At 39.1% G+C, this 16,428-nt stretch overlaps 1 protein-coding gene across 6 annotated transcripts in view; it reads right to left on the bottom strand.

The window, feature by feature from the left end:
- The window catches only part of ccdc88ab (coiled-coil and HOOK domain protein 88ab), a 68,253-nt gene that overhangs the window by 42,454 nt on the left and 9,371 nt on the right, over nt 1–16,428 (bottom strand). For all 6 annotated transcript variants that reach the window (XR_014801927.1, XM_084948234.1, XM_084948232.1 and 3 more), the window contains one exon: nt 14,032–14,140. Coding sequence is in view for 5 of the 6 variants with exons in the window: in XM_084948234.1 (XP_084804360.1) it covers nt 14,032–14,140 (109 nt within the window). In the remaining variant the exon portion in view is untranslated. The remainder of the gene's footprint in view (nt 1–14,031; nt 14,141–16,428) is intronic.

The following is a 16,428-nucleotide window of genomic DNA, read 5'->3' as shown; positions in this document are numbered from 1 at the left end:
AAAAAGAAGAAAAAAAAAAAAAACTGACTGGCTAAAAATAGAACCACATCTGTTGCTGCTTTGAAACATTTCCAAAATAATCAACCAGCTACATTCAGCTGATGAATTCAAAACTGTAGCAGCAGCTCTGACAACCTTTGTCAGCTGTTTGGATTGATGAAGAGAGAGAGAACTGCCGCTTCACACAGGAAGGTATACAGAGGATGGGGTGACAGATGTTCAGTGCATTTCTCACATCTGGTTTTAAACAGATAGCCGCATAGTCTGAAAGACAGACAAATAATGAGCTATAACAAAAAGCTAGGGCTGTGCAAATAATTATATTTAATTATGATTTTCCATTCCATTGTTTGCTAAGGGTGCAATAATTTATACTCAAGATACAAATGACAATAATATATCAGTTTTGTCTTCATGTAGTGTCGTACCCATGTGGATACCTGTGTTTAAGGATTGGTCAGATAATGAGTGGACTGGAAATATATCAGAGTAAACACGTTTATTGCCAAAATTGTTATTTTGCCCTCCCATCCCCTCTCAAGAACAACTGAAGCAAAATGTTAAACGGTAGCTTTGGAAAATTGTTACAACCTTAACAACGAACATGAACAAAAACGTTTGTTTTTTTTCTCCACTGTGAGGTTTATCTTGAGCCAAGAAAGGAAGCCTTTAATTAGAGGACACAAACCTGCAGAAAAATCATTAATACTTCAAATGAGTTAATGGATGATGTTCCTTAAGTCGAATATATGACCAAAATAATTGTGATTTTGATTTTTGGCTGTCATCAAATAGCACTACAACATGGTTCACATGGTCTTAGTTTGTTGTTGTCTTTTTTTAGACTGTAATATTTTAGTTGAAGAACATTAGACTCACCAATTTTCCTTTAATAATTTGATAACAGAAATGATGCACAGAGACGCTTCACTAAAATGGGGTAAAGGTGAGAGTAGGGGGTCGCAGTAACAGGCAGTAATGGTTATTAGGTCCGAAGCATGGTTGCCATGGTTTCATCCCAGTGGTGATAACAGCAGTGACCCTAGCTGCTATGTCTCTCTTCCTCTGTCTACACTGGTGTCTGAGCATGCACGGAGGAACGAAAGGAGTCATACATTTCCAAAGCAATTTCCAGAAAAGCCTACATATAATTTGCATTTCTGAAATTATAACTTCGCGTGCTTTTTGTAAAGAGCAATAAATGTTATAGCATTTTACAAGTACATACTTAGCAATAAACAAATGTGGTAATGGCAAATACAACACTGATAACAATGACAAAATGGAGCGATAACAGTGACCAATGTCTGGCTGTTCCAGGCCGAAGCGACCAAACGGCCATAACGTCTGAAGGCTGAGACAGATTGACTCAACAAGCGTCAGACAGAATAATCAGCGTATCTCAGACGCCCACAGCTGGCATCTCACAGAGAGGCATTTGGTGTGCCTGACAGCCAATTCACCATGTAGAACTCATGACAGCCGCTTTGGGTGAAATTCATCTGATTTTAAAGGGCAAAAATAGAAGCCAAAATATGCTAAAGGAAACTAAAGAGCCTGGAGTCACTGTCTAAAATTTGGGGAAATTTTGGGCACTGTGCTTTATTATCTCTTTGGTATTCAGAGTGAATAAGAGCACACAGAGAGCTACACTTCAGACTCACTCCATTGCTGTTTAATATAGTACCACAAGTTCAGCCTGGGGAAAAATATTTTTGCCTTTGCTGCTGTGGAAAGCAGACAAGTTTTAAACATTTTTGTGCCTTTTTGATGGTAAAACACCAGCAGAACATGATTTTTATAAGGTCAACTGAGCATTTGCGAGTACTAAATAAATAAATAAATAAATAAAGAAGTCATTTACTAGATTGACACAAACACACTTCTTTTCCTACAACCACCTGTCCCACTGCTGACCGCTGCTCCTCATCCATTCATGCTCACACCTGTCCCCTTCCATGCTAGCATGTGTTCGCCTTGCAAGCTCCGTTTTCTCGCACTCTCATTTCATGACAACCATGCAAAGTAATGACAACTGAGTTTAGTGCTTTATGTTCACACTTCAAGTATAGCTTTTCATTTGCAAAGGCAAACTTTCACTTTTCAAGGACCTGGATTTATATAATCATTTTGTTACTTTAATTTATTAGAATGTTTCTACTGATCATTTGTAAACATAAATAACTATGGAGAAATAGATATTATAAAACAGTCTCAGGGCTCGCAAAAATCGCTAGCCCAACGTCCCAGAGCTAGCGATATCTCCGGTCGGGCGACCAAAATCTATCTCAGCCCCGCCCGTCGGGTTATCATATAGCTATATTAATTATGCTATATTAATTATTTCATTAATTTGCAGCTTCTATGGCATAAAACCAGCTAATACTGATGGATTTGTCTCGGTGCATGACCTTTGTCATAGTCTGATACTCTTCTTCATGACCCATGTTGTGATTTGGCACTACAGCTGATTCTTTCACCGATTCATCACCCAACTTCCTCTTCTGCTTTGTTAAAGACTTTACAAAAGAATGAACTACACCGTGGACAGTTTTTCCTTCTGTTCTTCCCCCACTGACACTGAAGAACACTTCGTAGTCTTTGATCTTGTGATGTCTGGGTGTTAGCTTGGAGCTTTGTCAAAAAAACTCAAGACAGCATGCACTACATCTCTTTAGTAACAAGTCTGCAGCTGACTGTATAACTTAGAAGAAAAAAAAGAAGACTGTAGCTTGACAGCATTCACGCAGACTAAATGTGTGGGAAATGTTCACAGTATAACATCATGGCGCAGTCACAGCTTCATATATTTTACCCAGACTGTGGGAGGGAGGTGTAGGGTATGTAGACTATAGGTTTCTGACAAGGTATAGGTGTTATAGGTAAGATCAGGTCCAGCGCTTTCAAGTATGGTGCTATTTAAATGGACTTTTTTCCCCCTCAAGAGTATGAGTAATAGCATGCTTTGAGGATTAAGTAGAGGCGAATAATAAAAACTAAACTACAGTAGCGTAATATGCATCTTGGATTAGCTGGCAAAGGCTTAGCTCACATACATAAAACATGATGGACATTGCAGGAGAGAGACCAGCCATCACACTGAGCATGTCATGGCAATGTGCTACAAACACCAAGGGATGCATGTGCACACACACTTACTCTCATACAGATTTCACGTGGAAAGCCTTCAGTGCTTTATCCGAACTGTGACAGCAGAAATGTCCTTAGCCAAGTCAATATGACAGCCTCCAATACTACAAATGTCTAATCATTTCCATTTCACACATGGGGGATGTGGAATAGCCAATCATTTAAACTAAATTTAAAAAAAGAAAAAAGAGACGTTATTCAGACATTGAGTAGGCATGTGTGATGAGGAAGGGGGGAAAATGAGGAGAGGAAGGGGGGGAAATGAGGAGAGAATGGGGAAAATGGCAAAGAGGGAGAAATGAAAGAAAGAGAGCTACAGCTTTGATTCCATCACTTTTCAATCCAGGCACGCAGTGCTGGGCTCCTCCTCCTCCATTCTCATCTTTCTTTACCCCACCATCCCCCTATCCTGACACTATATTGCTGTATTATTGATTCCATCAGGATCCACAGCTCCTCAACACTGGCTGCTCTTGCATCCTACAGAGACATTTAGACAGGTTGCTAAAATGAGGTATAGGTTAAGTGGAAGCTTATCCACGCACCCACCCCCATGCATCCACCCAAACCTTGGAATATACTCCCTCAGCATGTTCTCTCTGCACACACACCTGTCATCATGTAGTATGTGTGAACAAAAAGTGGAAATACTTAAAAACATATTGCACTTCCTCCTTCCCTTTGTATTATTGAGCCATTTCCTCTGATAGACAAAGCAAAAACATCCTCAATTGAAACGTAAGCTAAACCCAAAGCATGTACAATAGAATACATTAAGAAAATTGCGAGGCAGATGATAATTTTGAGATCTGCAGACTTCTCTATTGTTTAAAGCTCAAGGTCAGTGAATGGACGTGCTGAGAATGGAGATAATCTTCTTGCAGATGAGATTTGCACCTCGAGCTGCGAAAGCCATGCGAAAATAAATACACATTACAGTATGTGTGCAAGTTTGCTGTGTGTTCAGTGTTGTCCATAGAGAGGTCATAAGCCGGCTGTGCTTTGGTCACACAGGACTGCTCTTTGTTAAGGTAACCCTCTCAACACTCACACCTTCCATCTCTCCACCCAAGCACAAGTTCCGCTACCGGCAGAGCTTTAACAGGGGACTAATTGTGCAGTATGTGTGTGCGTACAAGTATGTGTGTGCTTGTACACATGCTGCCTGAGCCCTGAAAGCTTGAATCACACCCATTCTGCTGAGTGGAGTGTTACCATAGAAATGAGGAGATGGATTTATTCTCCCCATGCTCAAGAGTCTGAAGCACGTGGTACAGTAAATGTTCAGGAGCAGGCGTACACACACACACACACACACACACACACACACACACACACACACACACCTCTGCAGAGAAAAACTGCAGAGATTATGAACTTGAAAAGGTTACAACCAACAACAATGGGAAGGACCATGCTTCCGCTTTCTCTCATATCTATCGCACACACACCAAGCACTTTAAACGCCAGATCACACGACATCCCCACTGACCAAATCAATGCAGTAAAAGCTTTTCCTGTTGTTCAATGTGGTAAAGCCATTTTTACACTCATTTGAATTAATCCAGTGACATATTAATTCATTACCGTTGATTCTTCCAGTGTATTTCTGGCTTCTTTTTTGCAGTAGTTTTTGAATTTATCAGTGAGAGAATAGCAATAATCACCTCAATATAAGGAATAATATTCATAGCATTCACATAAAAACTTGAAAATGTCGGCAAATTCCTGGATGGAGAATGCGCCAACTACAGGATTAGACATGAAGGGTCAAATGAAATGGAGGGACCTATATAGGGACCTTACATAGGTTGCGTCACAGGTTCTGCAAAGACTACCTACAGAAGTCTAAATCAGGCCTTACCCTACAGTCGCTTTTGGGGAGAAGGTGAAGTTTCTCTGTAGCAAGTCAAACTATTGATGGGACTCTGGAAACCATCAAGCCTTCTAGCTTAAATCATCTGCAGTCAGGCAAATGTAACTGTGTGTCATTAGCAATGTTAAAGAATAACACAGCTTTTCTTGATAAGTTGACCTGGTGGTAAAAATTTAAACAGTAACAGTCTCACGGCTGTCGACCAGGGAAGACCGCATGAGATAAAGCTGGAGCTAAAATTCCCAAGACAAACAGGAAAGTCACATCCATCCATCAAGGTGTGATAAAAATCCAGACTAATGCATTTTGCAGTCATTTATTAGGCCAGTTTATTCATAGTGTATCTCTGCTGCTGTCACCGTGTGTGAGAGATGAATGAGTTAACCAGAGGGGGAGTAGATACAGAAAGAAAGAAAGGAAGACAAGTTACTTTCAACACACAAGTTTTAATAATAATAAAATAGCTGCATGAATTACACCTCATGTACCATGGCTCACTCTTCACCGCTCTGGCCACGTCTGAATAATGTCAGCAATGTTTCATATCTCATGCCTGTAAGAGGTCTAAAAGAGCTGTAGGTACACTTAAGGGGTTTGCACACTCTAGAACAAGCTTATTGGTCAAAGTAATATTTTAAGAGGAGAACAAAAATAAACTTTAATGGTCTCACAGAGAAACTAACAAGTGAACAGCTTACCTGAACTGACAGCTTATCAAACTGAGTAAAAATCCACAAAAAAGGTTTAAGAATTATTTTTTAATGAACACTTTATTAAAATTACTTTATTACTATTGTCAGTGGAGCCTTGCAGAAAGTGGTTGCATGCAAAAACAACTGAATTTTAGGAAAGAAATAAAAATCAAGAGTCACTCTTGGCAATAAAAACTACCATGAAAAGAGCAGCAGTGAGGGTCCACTGATAGCCAGATGGACAGATCATCATTTACATGAAGAGGAGGAGGCAAACGCACCATTAGTGCCCAGTTCCTTTGTTCATTGCTGGTATCCATCAGCTAGAGTGCTTTTAACAAGAGAGCCCCGAGGCAGAACGAGTGAACGGGTTGATCCTGCTGCTTGTCTCAAAGGTGTTGGCAGGTGGGCTGGGGAAGCCCTGCCCCACCACCCACTATCCAGTCATCCCCAGGGCTGTGCTTTACACTGACTGGAAAACTTTGTCTGATGCCACAGATGTCTTTGTAGTAATTATTGCTCTCTTTGATGCATAATTCAAATTAGCTTGGTTGTTTCTGTTGTCAATTCTGTAATGTGCTAAACAGTTTTGGAGCAGTAAATCTGAGTGGTTGTGTAAATGTGTGGCTGAAAATTAAATTTTTGGAGATTTCAAAGACACAGTGGGCTTTTTCCGCATTTATGTTTGAGAAAAGTGCAACTGTTCACTGACGCTTCCAATAAAATGTCACTCTTATCTTCAGTAAGTCCATAACAGAGACATAGCAGACATGCCTTAGTTCAGTAATAGAAAAAGAAGAACCTAGCTCTTAGCTTCCCCTTAAAAACAACATCATCTATAAATATCTCCCTTTTGGCATACAGGAACTGTCTCTGCATTTAACTGCCACAAATTCCTGTTATGCTTTATCTTACTAGGCACATCCACAAGCACATCCACAAACACTTGCAGATCAATGTGCACGCAGAGGAGCAGGGGATGTCATACTGGCAAGCTAATGTTCAGATCCCACTGAAGGCTGTGATTATTTGGTGTGAACGGTGAGAGGTTCTGGGTTTAAAATGGAACAACACTTAATACCAACCTTCATAAAATCTGAAGAAAAAAAAAAGTGGGTTCGTTTACTGACTCATGCATCTCAAAATATGGGTTTGTTTACAGTAAGCAGCCAACCAGAAAGCCAGTGGCAAAAGGTGACACATGGATGACATTCACTACAATATTTCTTTGACATTCTTTGATGTTTGACATTACTCAGAAAACTATCAACATGAAAGTGAAACCAGAAAATCAGAAATTCAATCAAACTTTTATTTATTTTTGAGTATCCTCAAGTTAAAATAACAGTTTCTGGCACAATTTCTGGTAGCTCACTGCTCAGACTGTCCCATAATTATAAAACTGAAATTTCTACTGTATTCAGTGAATGGCAGGAACTTTTCTGTTATTTGTTGTTTTTTTGTTACCCATCTACTGTGGAGTATAATTTTATTTCAAAGTTAAAAGTCCAAAAATGTGTGCCTTCCCTTATATTTTAAAAAGCTGTTCAGCAGGTAGGATTAAGTCTTTGCCAGGCCGATTCTGGCCCCCGGGATTTACGTTGGCCTCTGCACCTTTTCTCAGAAAAGTAATAATACCGGGGTTTTGCAAACCCGAAACAACTGCCAGCTTCAATTTGACAGTTGGGGGCCATGTGTCATGTACAGTCAATTTGCTTTTGAAACGGTTGTTTTGAAGACAGGAACCAGGTCTGCAACATCTGCAATCTGTGTTTATAAACAAGTGTTTTGATATAGTAAAATAACCAGATTCCAACCAACTAGCAACCACTTTTCTGTGAAAAGAAACACTATGCAAAAGAGTTGAGCTCATTGGTGAAGACTGATTCCCACTGTCTGCATTTATAAATAAGACGACAATGTTTTGCAAACTGTTGCTAATCTATCCGAGCGTGACTGCAGTCGAGGACCACAACTATCTGCAGATCACTTGCTTCCTACCAGGCAACCTGTGCCATCAGCTTGCGATCATTGCCATTTTATTTTTACTCCAGTGTGCTGAGCCATAAGACAATGACTGCCCCCTTCCTCCAGTCTATTCACGTCTTTTCTCATTTTCCTAACTCTGACAACCTCTACAGACAAATTGTTCTAAATTCTGCCTTTTTTCAATATAAGTATGAGCATTTTTCAATATTTATTAGCTCCAAAGCCAACATAACCACCTCAGTGTTGCGCGTGACTGCAGAGAAATGTAAACACCAACACTATCCATTACAGTGTAATCTCCAAGGGATTCAGTGATATGAATCAAGCTTTTAAGTTCTTATTTGTATAGTCAGGTAATCTGATTAGCGACTTAATCAGGCTGTCTGGCATCTGTCAGTTTTTGAGACTCTTTAATTGTCTTTGCTTTAACCAAGTTATTGTTTTGGGAACAGAAAAAAAAAAAAGATTATTTCATGATTTGAGCCAGACAGATCAATATGAATCAACTCCAAACCTTATTATATATGCCTAGAGTGATGTGTGACTGACTGCTACCTGTGTAAGAGTTCAAAAACTGAGCTATTAAACTAACATAATCAACAGGACTTATTCAGAATAGCCAGCATGTGAGTCTGCATGACAAAGCACATTTAGCCTGCAGCTACAAGCACATGCCCTAATAAACCGATTTGCTCATGACTGATGCTGAAAGGACTGTGTGAGTAAGTTCAGACTTGGTGAAAATATACAAATACAGTACAATTTCTAGCAGAAAGCAATAAAACATAATCAGTATCTTGAGGCAAAGGCTACAACAAGAAAGATGCAAGATGGATGATGATTTGTTTTTCAAGCTTGCTCTGAACTGGTAAAAGTATTTTTGTGAGGTTATATATCATCAAGAAAAGACGGCAGCCTCCAAAATTAAGCAACTACTTAGAAAAAACCCAATTTCTACCAGGGTTGAACCAAAGCTGTAAAATCTGATAATGCACAAAGTGTGTGGAAAGTCTGGTGAATTGGAGTATTTCACAAGCATGTTCCCTCAGCTTGGGGGAAAAAAAAAAAAAAAAAAAAAAAAAGTCAAGTGACTTTGTGTGGCTGAAGTCAAGCCAGCCACACAATTTCAAAGGTTTCACCCTTATACTTTCTCAGGTTTAGCTGATGGATAAAACATCTGAAGCTTGGATTACAAATTCAAACACCAAATGCTCTTTTGAAACAACAGCAAAGAGAAAATGTGACATAAAGGGTTTGAAAGGACTTTAAAACTGCTGCTCGCTGCTAAAGTGCTTACAGATCACCGTTAAACATGCAACATTATCGTGAATTAGTCTGCAAAAAAAAAAAAAAAAACCTTGCAGAGCTTTGGGGCCAGGCACACTCTGCATCAATGATGTCCTCTGTTACTCTTTAAAGAGTCAAAACAGAGCTCCCAGCCTTTAAACCACACCCCAAACCAAAGCAGAGGCAAACAGGGGACAAAAACACTCTTATTTTCAAATGTAACGTCTAAAACTCAAAGGATAGAAGCAAAATGTTGCTGTGCACTAAATAAAGTAAATCAATGCAAGTTGTAATAATTTTTGTGCCATTTATACATTTTAATGAAAAACTACAAAAGTATATACACTTTCCTAACTTGAGGAAAAAAAAATTATAATCCCTTCCATCAGTTTGAATGATTACGTTCGACTATGAATGACACCACATGGTGTCTGAGCCAGAGTTTCATAAACCAGGACAAAGGGATTCACTTAGCTTTGAGAAAAGCAAGTACATGCACAAAGACTTCAGTTCAGCTGAAGGCTCCATCTTACATCCCACTTAAGAATGCCAAACCAAGGCCACTAAATTAAAAAGAGGCCTGGCCTATATTTGGACTGACCATCAGTGCAATGGAAAAGTCAGTGGACTCTGTACCAGGAAACTTGATATTCTACTCAAAAGCAATGTAATAATTACCAGAATTAAAATTTCCACCCCTTGCTTACTTTGAAGAAAAAAAAAAAATGTGCTGCTGCAATCACGTCTGCTTCTTCACAACATTACATTCACATGAAAAGGCGCGCGCACACACAGACACACACACACGCACGCATGCACGCTCAACCTTGATATGTTCACCAGATTCTAAAAATCAAAGCCTGAAGCCCGTCTAGACATCAACCTCCTCCTACAGAATCTACTTTACCAGAACAATAACAGAGACAAAGACGCACAAAAATGACACGACATTGAAAGACAACCCTCATACTCAAACACAGCCCAAGACAGGGATACTTTGAAATGAAAGCCGTTATTACTGAATTTCTTGTTTGCCCGCTCACTTCTCGCACTACACACACGCTCCTAGGATTACATCTCCTAGAGGCAAAGGGATGAGGAAAGGGACAAAGGAAAATCCCAGGTATACAACTGCCTGCCATCAAAAAAGTTAATAACTGCATTTCTCTTGACACGAGGAGATTATTAAATTTGAACCCTTGCTGACTGACCAAATAAAGTCCTTCCCTCCTCCTTCCTCCCGGACATGAACTGTGCTGCTTATAAAGACGACAGCACAGTCACCAGGGCACGTCTGTTTAAAAAGCTTCTCTGAACTGCCTTGAGTTCCTCCGATGCTCCACTACACAGACTCAAAGATCAAGATCAATTTATTCAATCATAGGAAGCAGCCAAGCATGCCGCATCCTCGTCCAAAGTGCTGAGTGCTACAGTAAATATAAAGCTGCTAACACCATTAGCCTAAGACCTGAAAGGTACCATCTTCTTCCATGTGTCACTGGAAATGTGAAACCAGTAAGAGGAAATGGTGACCACAGCAAAGCCATTTATCAAAGTCATTTTCCTCCTCATTGCTTCAGAAGACTGTGGCCTAGTGCACAAACTGTGCATGTGTGCAAATATAGTATGATCATATATATATTTATACATGGATACATATTTTGCAGGATGGCTCTGAAACTCTGCTGAGGAGAATAAACAGGAAATATGGTATACGTATGAACTGCTTTTCAATTTCTGAACAGCGCTGCAGGGGAAGAAACGCCTAGCATGCTCAACAGGTATGACTGTTTAATCTTTAACCCACTGATTAATTTAACATCCAACGTGCTTCCCCACAGAAAAAACACAAGCACACATAAACCGTTTCGCTATTATTAGAGATTGAAACAAAAAAAAAAAAAATGCGCTTTTCATTTTCATCTAAACAAATATAGAATTAATCTCATTCAGACTTGACTACTTCAGACTCACTATTTGTTATTAAATACAATACACACAGCCTCATAGACACTTTAGTTTTATTTCTTTTAAGCTGCTAATGAACTAAAATTATAAAGAAAGAAGTGGAGAACTTCATTTAAAAATAATCAAGATAACATATGTCCAAAACCACACAAATCAAAATGATTAAAATGCTCACTTAAATAGGTAATTACATCCTACACATAACCCTTCCGTTGTCAGTTAAATCCCTAATAGGTCATCATAGGGGCAGTCAGACACACAACAAGGACAGCAGGGAACTTTGAGGGATTTAAGCCTGTAGGTGGTCTCCGAGAGTCTGAGGCTGCAGACACAAGTGGCTGAACAATGGTGTGACTAGGAGGTCAAAAGAACAACACCCATACAAACAGGGATGATTAATCAAACGCCATGGCCATACAAGAGTTGCATTGTTGCCTTACAACATTCACGTAAAGCTAACGACCACACAGATTACACAGTACTATATACACCCAAAACAACACCCGTTTACTTACATTATGTTTAGCAAGGTCTTGAACTGAATTAGTCTCATATTAGTGCAACAAATTATCCCTCACAAGTAGGCAGGGTCGGTACTGAAATCTGCACAAAAAGCTAAATTTTTCAGAAAAGGATGTTATTTAATTCATATAAATAAGCAGGAAGCACATGCTGCATCATGTGCTGAACACCTTGGAAAAATGACAAACCTTACTACAAATGCAACGTAAAGTAAATCAGATATCTGTATATTGTGCATGCACTCAACTAAATACATATATTTTTAATCTACCTCCCGGAAGATGGGGGCATTATTGAAGCCTAAATCCAGGGTGTTAAAAAACAGAGGATAGATTGTGTCACTTCCAGTTAATGTCATTAACCCTTCCTGTCATCTCATCATTCATTTACTCTGCTAGTCATTAATCAACCTCAGAGGAAACTGGCATACATTGATTCTATGACACATAATTTGGCAAGTCCTTTTAAAGATGCCCACTGGAGCTTTTGTGGCCTTATAATGTCAAAGTCTGCACAACAGACTTTGCAACAGAAATTAGAAATGGCAGTTTTAATGACAAATTCTTACACAAGCCCAGCACACTCACAACCCATGAGGATACAAGTCAATCCTAAACCTGTAGTGTGGGAATTTGTGTCTATCAGGTTGACTGCTTGGCTAGATCAGCATTCCTGAACTCATTGCACTGTTGCAACAGCATGTTGGCCCACACAACTCCTGATTACCATAAACACAGTTCCAGCAACAATGTGAATCATATTCTCTGCAAATCTGTCAACCTTGCAGGTTTCACAACACACATGCATAACCGTTATAAACAATACGGAGCAGACACTGAGGAATGCTGTGGGACAGCACGCTAAACTACACAACTGTAACAGCAACCTACCGTGGGGCAACTTATGCATTTGAGGTTGGGCAATAAATCAACCTATATTACAAAACTGTTTTCCAAAGATTACAAAAAAACAAAGCACTTTTAAAAACATCTTGCCACAGGAACGCTGGGTGACACTGGCAGTTTCACAGAAATGCTGATTAATGTGTTCTGTCCTTTTAGATACATGAATTTATCTCAAGTTAAAGAACATCCACTTTAAAAAACAAACAAACAAACAAACAAACAAACAAAAAAACCCCACTGAAATTAAGTAACCCTACCTCATCTTAACACCTTAAATTTTAAACTGCATGATACATAAAAATACATGACTGTCATGCTCACCAGTATTTCTTGGAAACACCGGGTGTCTCAACATATGAAAAAGTGTTCAGACCATTTTGTGTCGTGCATTAATTCAGCTGAAAATATTACTCTATGCCAACTAAACTTTATATTATACGTGAGACACAGAGCACTGATAAGCAGAAAAAAATGTACACTCTACCACAGAGATGGGGGAGGATTACAGATTCAAATATCTGGCATCCACACTTGGAAGTGGGCTGCAAACCAAAGTTGTTCGACACAAATCAACCATGTGGTGTCCCACATATGCAAGCAGTCAAGAGATTATCCAGGGTGAGTATGCACAAATATATCAAATATATCACAGCATTAGTGGGATTTACTGCTTGTGACAAGTTCACCACACGTGTTTTCAGTTTTGTCATATGCAAGTTAGCACAGGGTCAACACTGCAATGAAATGTATTTGACGAGCAGCAGACAGTAACTCAGCAGTATAGTATACTGTTGCAGTATTTGATAAAGTATTTACTAAGTGTGAGTCTTTATTTACTGATATGATCAACTGCAAAGACTGTAGATTCACAAGTAATGATTAACCATGAACGGAAACTGAAACGTATAAAGACCTGATAACATGCTAAGCAGTAATCTACTTCAGTATGCGTAACTTGGTCTACTTATATCAACTTCAAACCTCTGACCAAAGTTTCTAAGAGTATCTTTTAGGCAGTAAGTTAGCTTTCCTCACTTTTCTAGGACATTTACACAGAATGAATCAATATCAGGACAACTGCCTTATTTTTCTCTCTGTCGGATGAAGCTCTCTAAAATTAAGAAAATTGTTCAAGAGGGAAATGGTACATAACCAGATTTAAGTTAAAAATGTAAAAAGAAAAACAAAATATATAGCAGAAACTATAGACGAGTAACCACATCACTGTTTTACATTCCTGACGTCTCTTTAAATTTATTGGGCCACTTTTGACATCTGGATGGAGGCTGATACCACATCACTCACATACACATCTGCAAATACATCTCCGTTTATACAGCCAACTCTTTATGTGGCATGAGCTTGTGCGGACCCATTTAATTCTGTGTGTATGCTGAGCTAAACTTGACGAGTGTGTTAACTGATACATTTTTCCACTGTAAGTGGTAAAGGTGGTGAAAGCCAACTCCTGTTTTAGGCATAAAGGAACATGGGGTATGTATGAAGAGCTAAATTTAAGGGATTTTGACCCTTCTCACTAAATCCACACATTTTTATGACCTATCTGCAATAACCAGCTCCTAACAATCACTTCACTGTGGCTACTTTTAACTTCTGATAAAGCAAAGTAGTAAAATCTTACCTGATAGTAGGATTTAATCTGCCTGATGAGAATAGAAAGGTTCTGGATGCGCAGTGTGGAGTCATTGTTCACTTTCTTGTTGGTGCGCTGCACTGTGGCTTTGGGATTTCTGTAGGAGAAATGGAATAAGGGTTATTCAACAATCCAAGTTTGTAGCAAAGATAAATATCAGGTGAAGATTTCTTTGGTTCTAAGAATTACCATTGTATCATTGCTTTATGTAATAGAATGGGTCTGTATATAAGCCGTAGAGTGACAGTAGACCCTTGCTTAAATAAACAGAGTGCCATAACCATGTTAAAAGAAACCACAATCACAATAAAAGCAATCACAACAAAACATTGGTGGCACCAAAGTTTCAGACAGTTTCTAGGGTCCAAATTAAGAGTACTAAAATTCAAAGCTCTTGAAGCATTTAAACATTTGGGTTACACCAACGGTTCTCAAACTGTGGGGGAAAGTCACTGAGATGGGGCATAGTGGCTCTGTTGATGGGACGTGGACAACCGGGGGGGGGGGGGGGGGGGGGAGTGAAGCAAAGTTAATTTTATATCACTTTCAGGGAAAAAATGCACAAACAAGAGCTTCCTTTTACTTACTACATTTTTTACTTCGATTTGGGGAATGTCAGAAAACATTTGATACCCACTAGGCTACACTGAGGCGTTGTATATCAGCAGTTCTGTGACATTTAACTGTGATCATTGCCTACATGCTGCCTGCAGAGTCAAGAGGCTGTGTGCCCTCGGTGAGTGTTGCCTAAGGGATGTTAAACGGCGCATGCATGACAACTTATATTATCACAGGTGTCAACACGTTTTAAGGAGCCAAACATTCCACATCCACACAGAACCATTTCACATAGTAACTGATAGCAATCCAAACAATTTGCACATCTGTGAATGTTACCAAGCCTAATCACAAACATTCACCAATTAAGTCTACTGGTAAGATAATTAATCAGACAAATCCTTAGCATGTCAGGCTTTCCAATGATGGGAGGATACAAGTTGCTGACTTGCTGTCAAGTTCAGAATCTGCATCATTTATGGCTAATAATCTCCCAGGTTTTAACAGTAAAGTTCTTTGATAGGATAAACAAAACTGATTGGAGGGAGAGAAAAAAAGTTCAACCAGCTAGTTAGAGGTTAAAAAGATTGATACTATACAAGTCTTGTGTATTTAATGTGATATCTACTGATCCCCTGAGGGAAATTCCAGTTTCCTTGAGTCACAGAACTGAGGCGATGACAAAATAGCAGCCCTTGAGCAACTAGAGAGAAAGTCTTAATTTCACATTTGCTAATGCCAAATGCATCTATATATTGCTGTAACATTTGTCTCAAATACTTTTCATACAGTTTATTTGTTCTACAGAATGAGTGTAGCTTTAGATGGGCAGCATTTCCTTCAGTAATCCCACTAAAAGTTCCACTAAAAGTCCACCCGATGAGTCAATGGTTCGCAAACATCTTTCCCTTTTTTTTTTTTTTTTTATTACCCTTAACTTTAATAATTGTTTTCTGTACGACTTTATCAGTCTCTCACATTCTTGTGAAGGAATTTTGGCTCGTTCTTTACTCAACTGAGGCCTGCAGGCTTTCTTTTATGCACAGCTCATTAGCCGGCATACTCAGGATCACTGTCCTGTTTTTCACGGCCCAATTTGGGCCAACATTTAGTTTTGGGACACATGGCCTCACATTTAACTCTAGAATACTTGGTAAACAGAGGAGTTCACAGTCAAGTCAGTCACTGCAAGCTGGCCAGAGCCAGTGGATGCAAAACAAGGCCAAATCATCACCCCTCCACTACCGTGCTTCTGATATGCTGTTCTTGATTTTACCAAACATGGTACTGTGCATTACATCTGTCCAAAGGTCATTGTTCCAGACATTGTGGTTTGTTGATGCAAACCTGAGCTGTGCTGCCATGTTTTTCTGTCAACCCTTCTTAATGAGTAATACTTATTAAAGTTCAAGATAGTCCAATTAGAAAAAGACTGAATATTTCACATTCTAAGTGAGGCCAGAGGAGTCAGAGACATAGCTCTGGATTTTTAGCGGTTCCTCTGTGCATTGCACAGTCTGAACTTGGAGTGAATTTCTCAGACAATCTTCCATCCCTTAAATAATTGTGGTATTGTGTTAACGCGCACTTCAATGATGAATAGACAAATGAACTGCCAAATCATCTGCTTTATTAAAAGGTGTTCACACTTGCTAATGATCAGTTTATTAATTGCATTACATCAGTATCTTAATTCATATTGAAACAGTAAGGGTGTACTTAGGAGCCTCGTGAAAACTTTTTTTTGCATGAGACTAAGTAAAACAGAACCACATCAGCTAAGGCCAATAGATACTTATAGATACTGCAATTTAACACTCATGCCAA

This window comes from Perissodus microlepis, chromosome 13, assembly GCF_051167445.1.
Source record: "Perissodus microlepis isolate ML-2025 ecotype Zambia chromosome 13, ASM5116744v1, whole genome shotgun sequence".
Lineage (NCBI taxonomy): Eukaryota > Metazoa > Chordata > Actinopteri > Cichliformes > Cichlidae > Perissodus > Perissodus microlepis.
Note: the sequence above shows the minus strand (reverse complement) of the source record. Positions and strands in the feature narration are given on the sequence as shown.